General features: G+C 50.1%; 5 protein-coding genes across 5 annotated transcripts; 3 read left to right on the top strand and 2 right to left on the bottom strand.

The window, feature by feature from the left end:
* Positions 1–214: 214 nt before the first annotated feature.
* Positions 215–523, bottom strand: VTN00DRAFT_1216 (uncharacterized protein; the record flags this gene model as incomplete). Its single annotated transcript, XM_069427299.1, has 1 exon — positions 215–523. The coding sequence occupies one exon, from the start codon at positions 521–523 to the stop codon at positions 215–217; it is 309 nt and encodes a 102-aa protein (XP_069291918.1).
* Positions 524–1,078: 555 nt separating this feature from the next.
* On the top strand, positions 1,079–3,209 carry VTN00DRAFT_1215 (uncharacterized protein; the record flags this gene model as incomplete). Its single annotated transcript, XM_069427298.1, has 3 exons — positions 1,079–1,350; positions 1,408–2,996; positions 3,061–3,209. 3 exons carry the CDS (start codon positions 1,079–1,081, stop codon positions 3,207–3,209), a joined length of 2,010 nt encoding a protein of 669 aa, XP_069291917.1.
* Positions 3,210–6,159: 2,950 nt separating this feature from the next.
* VTN00DRAFT_1214 (uncharacterized protein) lies at positions 6,160–6,553 on the top strand (the record flags this gene model as incomplete). Its single annotated transcript, XM_069427297.1, has 2 exons — positions 6,160–6,172; positions 6,312–6,553. The coding sequence occupies 2 exons, from the start codon at positions 6,160–6,162 to the stop codon at positions 6,551–6,553; spliced, it is 255 nt and encodes an 84-aa protein (XP_069291916.1).
* A 5,139-nt stretch (positions 6,554–11,692) lies between these two features.
* VTN00DRAFT_1213 (uncharacterized protein) lies at positions 11,693–12,617 on the top strand (the record flags this gene model as incomplete). Its single annotated transcript, XM_069427296.1, has 2 exons — positions 11,693–11,998; positions 12,405–12,617. 2 exons carry the CDS (start codon positions 11,693–11,695, stop codon positions 12,615–12,617), a joined length of 519 nt encoding a protein of 172 aa, XP_069291915.1.
* A 79-nt stretch (positions 12,618–12,696) lies between these two features.
* Positions 12,697–14,219, bottom strand: VTN00DRAFT_1212 (uncharacterized protein; the record flags this gene model as incomplete). Its single annotated transcript, XM_069427295.1, has 3 exons — positions 12,697–12,884; positions 13,666–13,793; positions 14,038–14,219. The coding sequence occupies 3 exons, from the start codon at positions 14,217–14,219 to the stop codon at positions 12,697–12,699; spliced, it is 498 nt and encodes a 165-aa protein (XP_069291914.1).
* Positions 14,220–14,253: the final 34 nt, after the last annotated feature.

Raw genomic sequence — 14,253 nt, 5'->3', positions numbered from 1 at the left:
TGTGCGAGGGAGTGACAAAGCGGTATTGTACATCAACCAAACACGTCCCGAAGCACAGGCAGGGCAGCGGGCAGCGGGCAGCGGGGCGCCGGGTGATACAAACAGAAGCTCTTTCTGGGGCATGTTTTGATGGGAACCTCGAATAATTGGCAACGCAAATACGATCAACCAGCGGTAACCAGGCAAAAACAGCCTCACGGACGGGTCAGTCAGCTCAAAAAGCACCCTGGGAAGAGAGACTGTGGAGAGGTAGGGCGGCATCAGCGGAGTGTTTTCTGTGGAGCAGGGATTGAGCACGCTGTGCACCAAGGCGGCCGAGTAAGGCGAGAGGGCAGAGCAGCGCAGGGTAAGCAGCATCATCACACTCCTCGTTTCGCCTCCTGTCGTGATGCTGACCTGTGTCACCCGAGCCCAGCGCCCTCAAGAGCCTCATCAAGTGTTCGATGCGTCGGGCGAGAGTGTTGTTGAACTGCGTCCGTGGGACGGACCACGAACTATCCGCACGGGAGACCTGGCTAAGCATGCGGAACGGCAATCTTTGACCGTCATTGCTATCAATTGTCACGAAGCTACTGTCCTTTGACCGAATTGCCGGTGGCGACGCTCTTGTAAGATCCGACGCTGGCGCTAGGGTGTCTCGTTTTCCCCTCCCCCACCCATTTGCGTCACGCACAACACGGAGGCTGGGCTCGAGTCATCGAGCATCAAGAAAAGACAAAAAAATCCCCTTCATTATATCTTTCCGGCTCTTTGTCAGGCAAAAAGGCACATTCTTCTTCCTGCAGGCACTGCTTCGCCTTTGGTTGGTCGACGCTTAATCTGCCAGCTGGCCGTTGCCGGGTCGGTTTGGAGCCATATCAGGATACCCCTCATTCATTCCCCTCTAAGCGTGCTGCATGGACCACGACCAACTCAGTTCATTTTTCCTACTTCTCCTGTAAACTGATTTACCTTCGCATTATCCTTTGCTCCTTCTGAGTCTTCGACGTCACTGATAATTTCCCACCTTACCATTGCTCTACTCGCGGATACGATCCTGGCCTGGTCTTTCGGGTAGTGGCGACTGCCTGAAGCCACGATGAGCTATTCTACTCGTTATCGCTCCTCATCTCCAGGGACCAAACGCTTCGGTGATCCCATGCGTGCATCGACAGGAACACTAAACTCGTGCGATCAATATAGCTCTCCAACGACGCGATACGCATACGACGGATATTCTTCTCCAAGGGCCAGCGAGCCGTATAGAAGCACTTACGATTCCAGGCTTGGGATTGAGCGAAAACTCGACGTGCAGCCTATCTCTTCAAAGACGTATCGAGATCCGGGGAACCCAGCTAAGTCGAGGACAGAGTACGCTATCCGATCAAAACCAAGAAGCAATACCTCCTCCGTTGCTGATTCACGTAGACGTCCATTAAGCATCGTTATACCATCTTCCGCAAACCGGAGATCACCGGTTGTCGCATCGAGCTATGACAGTTCTGCCAGTGCCCTGCCCGCGCGGTCCCCGTACTTACGAGATGATCCGGAGCGATACGTCCTGCCTGCCTCTTCCATTCCCAACCGACATCGGCGGATATACAGCACCACCGGTTACTCGAGTGATACAGGCCGGTTAGATCCCGGTGACCGGGCGGCAAGGGCACGGATGGACCGTGGAGTATATCGACTATACAGTTCCAGCGGCCGGCGGACATATCAGTATCACATCCCTGGAGGGTTTAGAAAATCAGAAGACATTGACGATAATGATGCATACTCCTATACAAACGCCAGAGAACAATTTGAAAAAGATTCCGTTGCCAGGCTAAATTCCCGACGAGAAAATCAGAAGGAAAGTCCTGTGAGCATGACAGGTTTAGATGGCTATCTCTCACCCCTTGCGCAAAGGAAGGAACAGAGAGCTGCAGGGCCGCCACCGTCTCAAAGGGGATTCGAAAAAGTGGACAGGGAGGAAAAGCAGCAACGTGGATGCCATAGTCGTGTTGACAGCAATGGTCCCCGTTACTCAGCAGGTTCGCGAGAATGGCCTTTGCAGCGAACTCCGGTGTCCCTACACCAGGATGCAGATAAGGATTATTCTTCCTATCAGGAGGAGTACGGTGATCACAGGAAGGCCCACCGCCGCCACAGGCGTCACGACGACGACGTTGGCGTTCGGCAGCGCCGCGATGATTGGGATTCCAGAAAATATGGTACATCTGATACTCTTACTTCTGGCATTTCTGGAGGACTTGCCACTGCTGGGCTGGTTAGCGGGTATTCAAAAGATACCTTTGACCATGAGACTGCTCCCAAGCACGAGCGACACCGACCTCATGTGGATCCCAGTCATGACCGTGAGAATATTACCCCCAGATGCAAGTCCGGAGGTGTTAATTCAGACGACGAGTCTAAACGTCATCGACGGGGACCGTCCAGGCTTCGTGCCGAAAGCGACTCGGATGGCTCCTCCTCTGACGAGAATATGTTGAAGTACAGCCGTGAAATCTCCACCCGCAGAAGGACAGGTGACTCAGGAAGCTCCGATAGCAGCCTTGACGAGAAGTTACGGAGACTGAATGTGGACAGTCCAGGCCGGCGGAGGACAAGATCTCAAAGTAATGCTCGAGATGACTTGCCATCCAACCAGTCTGCTGCGAAGAAGCCAGCTGAAGTCCCTGAAGAACGTCAACGGAAAGCAGTAACGGTAGATCCGGCTCCGGCCAAGGAACCAGAAGCAGCTCCTCCAAAGGGCATTCTCAAGCCTCCTCGTGACAAATTCCCGGAAGATCCAAACGCAGTGAGGGAGGGTGTTGCGCCGCTGAAGGATGCTCAAAAGAAAGGAATACCTCCTGGAGCACGATGGACCAAAATCGATCGAAGACTTGTCAACCCTGCAGCCTTGGAAGCTGGCCATGAACGATTCGAAGAGCGCCCGGAGTATGTCATTGTCTTGCGGGTTCTGACAAAGGAGGAGATCCAAGCATACGCCGTTAAGACCCAGGAGATTAGAGGTGAGTATGGTTCGACGGAGTCTCGTGTCACACGGTTTAGAAGGTTACTAATATGCTTGAATAGACGCTCGCTATCAGGCAGAGCGACAAGAACGCCGCAAGCGCAGAGAAGAAAAATGGCGTTACGGCCACAGGGATGATGATTTCTCTAGCGATGACGAGGATGAGGACAATAAGATGCCATTGGCAATTGAAGCTCCACAAAACAAGTAACTCCTTCGTCGTGGGACTCCTGAGCCCACCAGGGGAGATAAGCATGACCCGCTTTCATCACAGGCGCTTGTAAGGTAATCCACTCACCTTATATAGATTTATATATCCCGTACACGAAGTTCTGCTTTATCAGCGTTTTCTTGGAGCGTTATCTTCAGTTTTTTATCTTCAGTTTTCCAGTTTTGGTCGTGTCTATGGAGCTTTTTGCTTTTTGAGTTAGCGAGTATTGTCATTGACAAGGAAATTGAAGACTTTGGCTATGTATGATAACCACAGACTGTCTATTACAGCACATGTTTTTCTGGTACCTTTTTGCTAGCATTCGCCCTTTTTTGGCATTAGCACAAGCATCTTGATATACTTTACCCAAGTCGAATTTCAAACTGTCGGTTATAGTTGATTTCTCTTCACTTTTCGTCGGGGATAGATATGTCTAGGTATAAATATACTGATTACCCACAACCGGGACTCTCCCAAAAAAAAAGACACAACAAACAGTCAAAAGAGTACCCACTTCGCGAGTGGATAAAGCAGTCGCCCCTGCAGATAGATAGCACCAAACACAACCAGGTAGAAGAACAGGGGAAAAGAAAGACCCAAACCCAAACCAAGCTTTGTATGTACCTAGCTCCTACCTAGTACAATGCATAAAATAAATAAAAGCACATGCATACAATAAATTTTACCCATTCGCTATGCTTCTCGAACCACGGTTGCGTTATATGTGTGTGTGCCGCCACGTGCGTTGATATCATATCATGGTTGTGGGACGCCCGCTCCGCTCCGCTCCCGAAGGATTCGGATCCACGGTAGCAGGTACCCGTCAGGGCCACACTTCACACAAACTTAGGGAACTTGCATACTACCTAAAGTACTCTGTACCTCCCTACGATCCATGGATGGCTCCCATCAACCTTGAATGAACGTCACATTGGACATTAGAACCTTGGTGTGCGGGATATATCCTTGTCCCGAGACCTTGGGACTTGGAGTTGGCTTTGCCCTGTGTCTGATCGTTAATGTATTTTCTTCGTCAGATAGGTTCCATGCGGTGTTTCGGGTCTAGAGTATTGATGCTGTTGCCTGTTCCTATTCTTTCTTGAGCTCTTTTTTTGTCCTGGGACGAACGTCTCAACACTTCTGTTACCGCATTGTCCATTATTGTTCCCAAAATCCCAGAAAAGGGGATGGAAAGAGCAGAAGCGATTATTGTATTATTGTATACGGACTGACATTGATGGAAAGGGACTGTGACATATCGAAAGCCATGACTGTATTTAAGGGGATGCCATCCTGGAGGACGGTTTCGTTGAGAAGGGTAAGGGTCAGGAGGGAAAAGGGGTCATAGTTGTTACTGTGACTTTTGAGTCTTTCATTTTGCGCATTTAGGGATCCCAGAGAAAATCTGGATATATATATATGTTAGTAGTGGAGAAAGTGATCGTAGGAATTTTTTTTCTTAAGAGGGTAATTGAGGTATCGAGCCATGTTCAAAGTCATATTGCATACAATGTTGAAGAGGGCAGACAAAGACTTGAAAATATTGCTTATAGATCTCGCATAAGAGAGAATTGAGATGTACTCTCCTTAATAACGAGCTGGAGTACAAATGTAGGCCTTTCTAGGAAGTACTTGTATCCAGTAATCTGCAGCAAGGCGAACAGCATAATCTGCGGTAAGGGGTTCAGACGGCCCGCTGGGTGCAGTCTACCGAGGATATTTAGATTTTGGTGTGTTATGAGAGATATACAGAACAGGTCACTTATTATTATTTTGAAGGGAACCTAGGATAACTGATGCCTTCGAACAGCGTCCGCGAAGGTTAAAGACTGTAGTCTCATATTATGGGCTTTTTGAAAGTGTACACCAATGATAGAACATTGCAATTTGACAATATAGGTGGTCACCTTTTTTCGGTGGCTCTTCTTGAAGGTGGTTTATGCCAGAAGAGAATTCCACAGGGTTCTGCGATAGTAATGAGTTCGTGAGGCTAAGGGACGCTTGTTGGCACATCGTATGGCCAGGAGGTCGAATCATCGAGAACCTATAGACCACAGCTTACCCGTTAGCACCTACGATAACTAATGAAACACTCGATAAAATGGAACAGATAATATAATTGGAACAGTCGTTCCAACTTCTTACCCCCAAAGACCTATCAGCTGACTGATGGGCCCGCAGACCCTTATGTACATGTATATCAAGGTCGACTGCATCGTGCTCTTTGCCACGCGCCCTACCATAGAAGGTGATAGAGGTGACGCTATCGTTGAAGGCGGTGATAACTGCCTGTTTTACGTACCAGTATGCCGGGAACGCTTCGTTATACTCGTATATCCTGAGCCACCGATGAGGTCAAGGTTCAGTGTAACAGGAAATCGCACACTCTTTAGTCTCGACAGATGACTTAATCGTCCAACTCCCTGCAGTATCTTGTGTCACAGTGACAGTGTTGGGGGAAACAATCAGCCTCCAAATGGTCAGCTTGACCGATCAACAACGACAGAGATCTGGACGGCAGTGCCAGGTGATCACACTCCAGGTAGACAGTATCAAAATTCGCAACGCCGCTGGGCCAATTCACTTGCAGTAAGCGCCGGCGTTACGAGAATCAGAGGACACTTGTGGCAACTGAAACTCAGCCCTCGTGCTACTCTGTGTCCTTTGCGTTGACGAGAAGCTTCATGTCGAACTCTACGTGTTATCATTGGGGATGGCATTCCACGCGTCCTGTCTCTCCTGTTATTTGGAATACGAAAGTATACTCGTTAGTGACGATTAAATGATGTAACCGTTCCGCCTTCCATTGCTGGCTGCCGATTTCCCCGACTAGAAAGTAGCGACAGTTGTAGATCGAAATCGAGGTAGGACAGGAGTTACGCTTATGACGGCATGGCTGAGGCGAATGATAGCAATTTCACATAGATTCGAATTCACGACAGGACCAGTGATGCAGGGCACAGGTGAGCAAACCACAGGAAACATGGAGGTATCGTGCAAGGCGCAAAGCTACAGCTTTAGATACTGCTGCTTTGTGGTGGATGAACGAGTAACCCGCTCGGAGGGCGCTTATTCCCGGCTGACTCAGCCATGGTCGCACAGCCGTGGTGAAAGCCGCCGCGGCGCTTCTCCCACTGTCCCACATCTCCTGTCTCCACAAAGTGGCCCATGAGTTGACCACCTGCGTCCTGGCCACGACGCCGGGTTCCCACAATTACTCCGTACTCGGTTACTCCGACTTTCGCTTCATAAATTCCGAGACGACCTGGAGAGCCCTAACAAGACCAACTCGCGGTTCCAAGGAAACCCAAGAAGAGACGGTCCCGCGGAAGAGCTCATCCTGATCCGAAGACGCGCTGAGATCCAAACCAAGATTGCTTGTTGCGACTACATATTACATGGCTTCGCGGTTAATCGTCTCGCGGATGATCTTACCGGTTTTGAAGAGAACTACGGAGATAATGCATCAAATAAAGACAGGTTTCAAACCTCGGCTTTTCCTTGCAGTGTCAAGGGCCCCTGAGAATCGCAGCATGTAAAACCTTTTTCGGGCAGCCCACGTTGTCCATTGTTAGCAGGCTTTGGGGGTCAAAGCTTAATCGCGCAGATGACAGATGTCTTCAGCTATCAACGAACGTTAGGTCCGCAGCGATAGGCTTACCTTGGATCCGGACAGCATAATCCGAATTTCAGAAGCATGTTACGGTACCTAGTATGCTCTTAAAAAAATTGCAATCCGGCCAGTGCTCGTTGCAGAAGTCCAGATTTAGAGTCCAGGCAAGTATACGGATTACGCTACGATGATGCGCTAGTTCTCACAGTCGCTGGCAGCTGCCCACTCACTTCTCATCTCTGGCGCCATCAAACGTGCACGGGTCGAGTCTCTACTTTGGGACTTCTTTAAGGTTGTGCACAGTATCTTTTAAGACTCCCGTACGGAATACGGAGTAGCTAACAAACTGTCAATAACGCATGGGCTTCAGTTATGACTCGATGTGGCTTCCACGCACTAGTGTAATCCAACAGGGGATCAACGGGATGCAATGGGTTAGGCCCCCCTAACCGTCAACTCTTCGGGTTCCCGCGCGATTTACTGCATACACTATGGACGGCGGCGCTCACCGAGAGGCTAGCTACCACTTAGCCTGCTGAAACATTTTCATTCTAGTCTCATTTTTGGCCACTTTCATTGCTCCAGACGCGTACGCGTGCTCCGTAAGATTCATACCGCGGTGTATGTCTAGCACTAACCTGCCCACCCTGTGGCACTCACGGTACAGTAACACCAAGAACTAAGCCTCTAAAGATGAAGTCGCAGTTCCCACGCAATAATTATGCAGCGTCGTTTGTCTGCCCTTTTCAGGTTTTCTACTGCCGGTGAGGTATTTACGCGCGACCTCTTGAATTTTGAGCCGCTGCAGGAACTTCGATCAGCAAATTGGAAAGGAATGCGCCCAGTATGACCTACTATATGGAGAGTTTTCAAACTTCCGGATAATCATGGAGGTAGAATGTTCCCAGTACTATGGAAGCCTAAAGCGGATGGTACAGTACAATCACCCTGTCCTCCGTACTGAATATGTACTGAATATAGTTGCTCGTCTTGTCGGATAACTAGTCATCTCTAAGAACATGATCCCTGCTTTTTGCATGGGACTTCTGTATGCCATATCGGTAACGGGCACGCTCGATGCAGGCACAGCTAAATTACGGAGTACGCCCCATATGGAGTATACATTGCACATCCATATACGCTCCAGACTTGCCAATAGCTAGACTGATGGTCTAGAATTTTTGAAGTCCGAGAATCTCCTGATTCTTTTTATGGACTTCAGTTTGCAAGGGCACATACAGAAAAGGCAGGTGGTATACTGCTATCATATCCGATAAATACTTACGGGGTGCTGTCAACACTGAATATAAGCGTTCGAGTAGTACAAACCCACTTCAGACTCCGGGACCTCCGGTGATTTGACCGCGGGAAAGGAGGAAATTTCCGAACGGTTTGCCCTCTCAGCGCACGCTCGGTACGAGCTGGATAGTGCCACAACCCTGTATCTGCATCCTGTAAGTCATCAGTTATGATCCTTGTATGTGTCAAACATCCTGGACGACCATATCTGGAGCTTCTTGGTCGATTGAAATTCGAGACGTCCTAGCCAAATGGATATAAAAATTTCCGCAGATATCTCATTGATTCATATCGGAACGCACGGAGTATATAGTATTCATTAATTCTTGATTCTCAGATCACATGTCAGCACAATTTATAGAACATTGGATATGAGAAGTAAAACAGATTGTGAATCCAACCAGTATGTGAAGATGGCGACTCACCTTCAAACAAAGATTTCAAGGAGCTCTCGAGTTTCAGAGTATGTAAGGTCCATCACCTCAAGTGCTCAGTACACCGCAGGATAACTTCGCTTATCAAGCAGTGCCAAATTACTAATCTGAGGTCTATCACTTCTAACCAATCCCTATTGAGAAAGACAGGCCTGAAGAAACCCCTAAGTCCACACCACGTACTTTCGTACTACCCCATATAAGTAGACAGCTTTTCCTGCCAAGTTAAAAATAATCGGGATTGTTCTGGGCCCGTGAGCACCGCTTCAGCCCTGAGCTCAGATCACATGTTCTTTTCTCACTAACCTACTAGCGCGCCGCCCGTGGCATCCCAAGCATTTTTGGGGCGTTTGAAGTTTTTGTTTTGACATTTGAAAGAGCCCCGCCCATAGTAGATGAAAATAATACCTACCTAATCTATCACAGCGGGGCTAGCTAAGGCGGGGTTCCTTTTTGTTTTCTTTTTTGATATATCAATTTTGGTCATAGCTTCGGGACAATGTTGTTATTATTCGTGTCGTTATCACGACATGATACTCCGCCAGACTACTACTCTGGGAGGGAAGAGCGGGAAAGCAATTCGGGTTAGAAATTTAGTAGCTGCGGGTAAATGCTTTAGTGACGGCCCTTCTAAATCTACTACTAGGTAGTGCCCTCTTCCCCGTCCACTATTTTAAGGCAACTGCTTGCCTGATTCTAGGCACCCGTCGCCTTCCAGTCCGACTTGCCCTTAAAGTTTTGTGGCTTGCTGATCCGGGACGTCTACGCTCCATTAGTACAGTAAATTTCGTCTCATTTAGTTCTTCTCTCTCGCTACTGACCAACCGTTTATCTCTGGCATTCGCTCTATATAACTAATATGGAATCTGTTAAGGAGGTGTGGACATGAAGATCCCGCACGTTCTAGCCAGGACAAGTGGTTGATTTCAAAGCAGACTCCTATTAAAAAACAAAAACAAGTCACGATGCCGCTGAACTATCTCGGTTACAATGGAGATTGGCCTTCTAGAAAATTCAAGTGGTCCGCGCTCCCACCCGTGATACATGGATGTCACCAGGTATATACAACCATACTTTTGGACCCAACGGTGTATATGCCAGACAGTCCCGCTGACCGCTCATCGCTGCGAGCTTCCTGTATGGGGGTTTACATCTAATATTTTGCGAACAAAATTTACTTATGCGATCGAACTGATGACGGGTTGGGAATCTATTTTTTTGGTTTTGTTCTCGATATAACGCCAAGGCTGAGAGATAAAGATAATCTTGGTACCTGGCCCTGAAATTAAAATCCCGTTCGGCTCCAATGACCCCATCCGCATCCCTCCCCGTCCCTGATAACGGTGGAGGCGTGTGCGGGGCAAAGAGAGAACGCTCTACAGAGACTAGGGCATTTATCGGGATCGGTTCCATCCGTTAACGCATAGGTAACTACTACCTTAGCATACTCCATACGCTAGGTGCATAGCTTTTATGTCCCACTATTATTCGAGCAACGTCTTTCAGGGTTTGTTAAACTGAAGATTGGAGTTAACCAGATAAACTCAAAGTTACATCTGCAGAATTCTACAAGTCAGAAGAAAAAATCAGGAAAGTTCGTGGCATTAGCGGCTACACGGCACGAGGCGATGCTTTGGCTTATAAGAGGTCCTCCTGTATGTGTGTGTGCAAGGTAGGATCAACAAATGCAGGCTATGAACGATAGGCTATCAATGCTCTATTTACTTCCGTATACCGTTTAGAGAGCCTTGCGAAATTTTATCCCTAGAAGAAAAAAATAAAATAAAATAAAATAAATGTGGAGGACACTGTTCTCAACGCGGAAGCTAGCAAAGGGGCCTATCACGCAAGTCGGCATATACTGATTCATTCTCTATACGGTCATGATATGGAGATGGATGCCACAGGTCCTTAGCTTAGCGGGGCCCAGATGTTGGAAAATCCAGATCCAAGTGCGACCATCCGTGCAGCAGGTTCCATGTTGCTAATCACGGCTGGGCTAAGGGAAAGGCGCACCCCTCCCAACGGTCGCGCGCTTCAGGGGTGGTGTCCGTCTCCAGATGTTGAACCCACACGATGTGGTGAATTTCCGGGGTCCCCTCAGCCGCTCGAGTCAGTGGGCAGGCAGTCAGTCAGCTTTTCTTGGTAAAGCTAGGCCCTTATTATGGGCACGCACCTTGAGACCGCATTATTGCAATGACTCGATTCGATCTTGACACCGATGTTGTTACCGTACCATAGGTCGATGGCCAGGTGGACTGTCTACCTCCTAAACCTAGGAAGGTTAAGGGCCATATAATCTCCTGCATACGCCACCCGTAAAGTACAGCATTACTCCCGAACTATTGATCTGATTATACGGCTCGGAGACATCTTGCTGCGTTAAAACCATTCATTTTAAGAAGTGAGCGGCGGAAAATTCTGCCGCAGAGCATAACTCGGCTTTGAGCTTTCATTTCTTGCGCTTACGGAGTAGGGAATAGTACTGTACGCCGTTATGCGCGTCCTCACGTGGAAGGTCTGGAGGGAAGTCACGGTCAGAGTCGCAATTCTTGTTATGTACGGCGTTGATCGCGAAGCCTCAAGCTCATTCTCCCCAGGGCCCCGGTTCAAAGACGACCGCACCCGCGCAGGAACGATGTTTGCGGGAGATTAGAGCTTTGCTAATCTGTCCAGGAGGGCTATTTTCGGGACGAACCCCCGCCATCGTTCGCTCCCCCAGGTAGAGTTGACTATGACTACTATGATTAGTGGCGGGTGCAGATTTGCTTGATTATGAGGACCATCACGGAGCCTCTCTGCCTGATCGGAGTACTCCGTGCACGGTGCGTACGGTAATCCATCACAAAAAAAGCATCCGAGACTCATCGTCGAGATACTCCGCAGAACACAGCCGACCAGAGTCGTCACATGCTTAGGCGCATCTCCCTCCACCACGGATACTATCTCTCGCGTCGCCACCCCGTAAGTCACTTATTACAAAGAAAAAGAATGGGCACGCTATCGGGGGTCACGGAACTTAGAATGGAGAGAAGATGGACGGTCGAGGGTATATACCCTGCATCGATCACGACCGCTTTGCCAATAACGATGAGGGCTGCGCGGTTGCTTGCACCCAGCTGGGGTGACACCGCCCAATGACTCCGAGGCAGGTAAGGTGGGCAGAGGACGCCACACACATGGCCGGAAATTGGGCTCCCCAGCCGACGCGACGGCTGATACGAACCGGTGCAACATTCGCCAAAGTCGACGGCCAGGCTAATCCCCTTGTGGCATTTCTCCATCGACCGTCGCTGATGCTTGCAGGGTTTTCTCCTACGGAGTGTGTGGCAGTGGTTCATGCCGTCCCTGGATTTCATGGAACCGGTCGCCATCGCTCTATTGCGGCGCAGCTCGGAGCACCGGATCCTGCTCTGTCCTGCGATACGCTCTGCGGTCGAGAGGTGTGTACTTTGGGAGATGCAGGTCCTGTAAGACTACGGGAGGATGTACGGAGTAGGTAGGTAGATACTCCGTATAGTGGTTGTAGTTGTCATGCATGTATGTACTGATACTTAGTAGTTAGGTATCCATCAACGCGACAGGGGAACAGCTGCGGCTGGATCGAGGAGAGAGAGATCTTTCTTTTCTTAGCAGCGCTTCAATTCATAGTAGAGTTCGGCGGAATGCGCAGGCACGAACATGAACTGCTCCTCTGCGGATCCACGAACCGCGACACCGAGCACCGTGCAGTTTACTATATTCTCTGACCGAGAGGCATCTCTTGTCGCTTGACTTCTGTCTCGGAGGATGTTTATCAACGATCAGAGCCAAGAGACTTAGCGACGGAACCAAGTATGCATCGCACAGGGGCGCCGGTGGGGCCCCTTGGCCTGGCGGACATCAACATCCAGCAAGCAGCATCCTGTGAGTTCGACGGCTGTGGAACCGTCGAGGACTCGATCGCGGAAAGTGGGCATCGACGACGATTGGCCTGAGGCGCAGGCTCAGGGCTGGAGAGGGGCGTGCAGCGCGTTGCAGCGGCGGCCGGAAGGATCACCGCGATCAGCCGCTGGGTTCTGATGCGCTGGGGTTACACGGACATGAGCGGCCGACGAGGGCACACCGTCAGATGGGCGCCGTTAGGCTGTTTCGAGTTTATTTAAACGGGGCTTAGGATGGGTGGGCCGGTAGGGTGACGGGCGCGGGCGCGGGCGCTGGAGTTCTGGACATTTGATGGAGAGCCAGCAGTGGAGGCCCATTCGACGGCACAGGCTGTGGCGCCCGTGGAAACAAGGCTGACAGCAGCCGTAAGATCGCTCGTCGGCGTACCGGCAGGGTATCCGGATCCTATGCGCCAGTCGCGTTTTCAGAAGGTGAAAGGTCCGGAGCAAAGACGGCCTGGACGTAGAGTCAGTCAGGAGTGACGATCATGTTGTTACGGAAGCACAGGTCCACGGCCCAAGTGGAGGCGGCAAACTGTCAGGGCACGACGCAGATGCTTCCGCGGCCGAGCTATGGAGAAATCTTTAGATCGTTCGGGTCAAGTTGCAACAGACACCACAATCGAGAATCCGAGCAATTCCTCAATAATAACAATGCACCTAGGTCGAAAAGGTACATACATCCGCAGATTTGACAGGTTTCGGCTGAGTCCATCTAGCGCTCCGTGCTCAGAGGACCGAGGGTGACGATATCAAATGGACCTGAAAGTAGGCAGCTGAAAGGAGATACCCACCAGATACAGAATATGCAGGCTCGAATCCTCCGTAGATGGCAGCACGATCTGTCAAGCCATATGTGCACACGCCAGACAACAGCACGAGATTGTGGCAGCTCGCGTGTTTGAAAAAGTAGGTACTGTATGTACATTACCATGATAAGCCATCAGCTATTCATCAGCCTTAAAAAGAAAAGGAAAACGGTCTCTTGACATCTCTCCTCGAACCTTCACATCCACAGAGAGGTCCGGATATCACAGACAACCGCTCTCTTGATCACACTTCACCGTGCTTCCCTGAGTTTTGCATCTGTCCTGGCCGGTGCCTTGCTAGCTGGCCGTCCGGGGCACTCTATCAGAATCTCTCTGATCTGAGCGCCTTTTTCCTCTCCGGCTCTCCTTTCCACGCACCGTCTTTCTGCACGCTGCACATCATCTCTTTGGCGTTTCCTCCGCCCCAGCTGGCAGCTCGGCTCTCATCTGAGCTCTGGACCTGCTCTCCTCGAGTCTCTTGCGCCTCCGGTCCTGCATCCTGCATCCTGCCATCCATCAAATCCTTGTCAATATTACACTACTTCTCCCGCTAGTTACAAGTTCCTCCCCATATCCCCACCAGTCTGCGACTACTCCTAACGCTGTGGTTTCTTTCTGCCGTCCTCCTTTCCCAATTCCTGATCCTCGCCATTCCTCATCTGGATCGCGTTTCTCTGCTTTGTCGAGCGGACATCTGCCTGTCGCTGGGTCCTTTTGCAGCTAAATAACTACCCTGGACCCTCCACTCGCACTTGCACTCGCATCGCACCGTCCACCACACGCCCCATCCTAACCTTCCCCTCCCCTCCAGGGCTACCCCCAATGCCTGGCGGCCATTCAGTGCCCGTCAAGCTCTGCCTAGCCGTCTCAGCGAGCCTACCCAGTTCTCGTGCGATCCAATCCCCGTCGGAAGTACTCACTTTTTTGGCCATCAAAACGTTTTGCGATTCCGGTCCATCTCTGTGA

The sequence above is a fragment of the Thermoascus crustaceus genome (genome assembly GCF_041956765.1).
Source record: "Thermoascus crustaceus strain CBS 181.67 unplaced genomic scaffold VTN00scaffold_1, whole genome shotgun sequence".
Classification (NCBI taxonomy): domain Eukaryota; kingdom Fungi; phylum Ascomycota; class Eurotiomycetes; order Eurotiales; family Thermoascaceae; genus Thermoascus; species Thermoascus crustaceus.
Note: the sequence above shows the minus strand (reverse complement) of the source record. Positions and strands in the feature narration are given on the sequence as shown.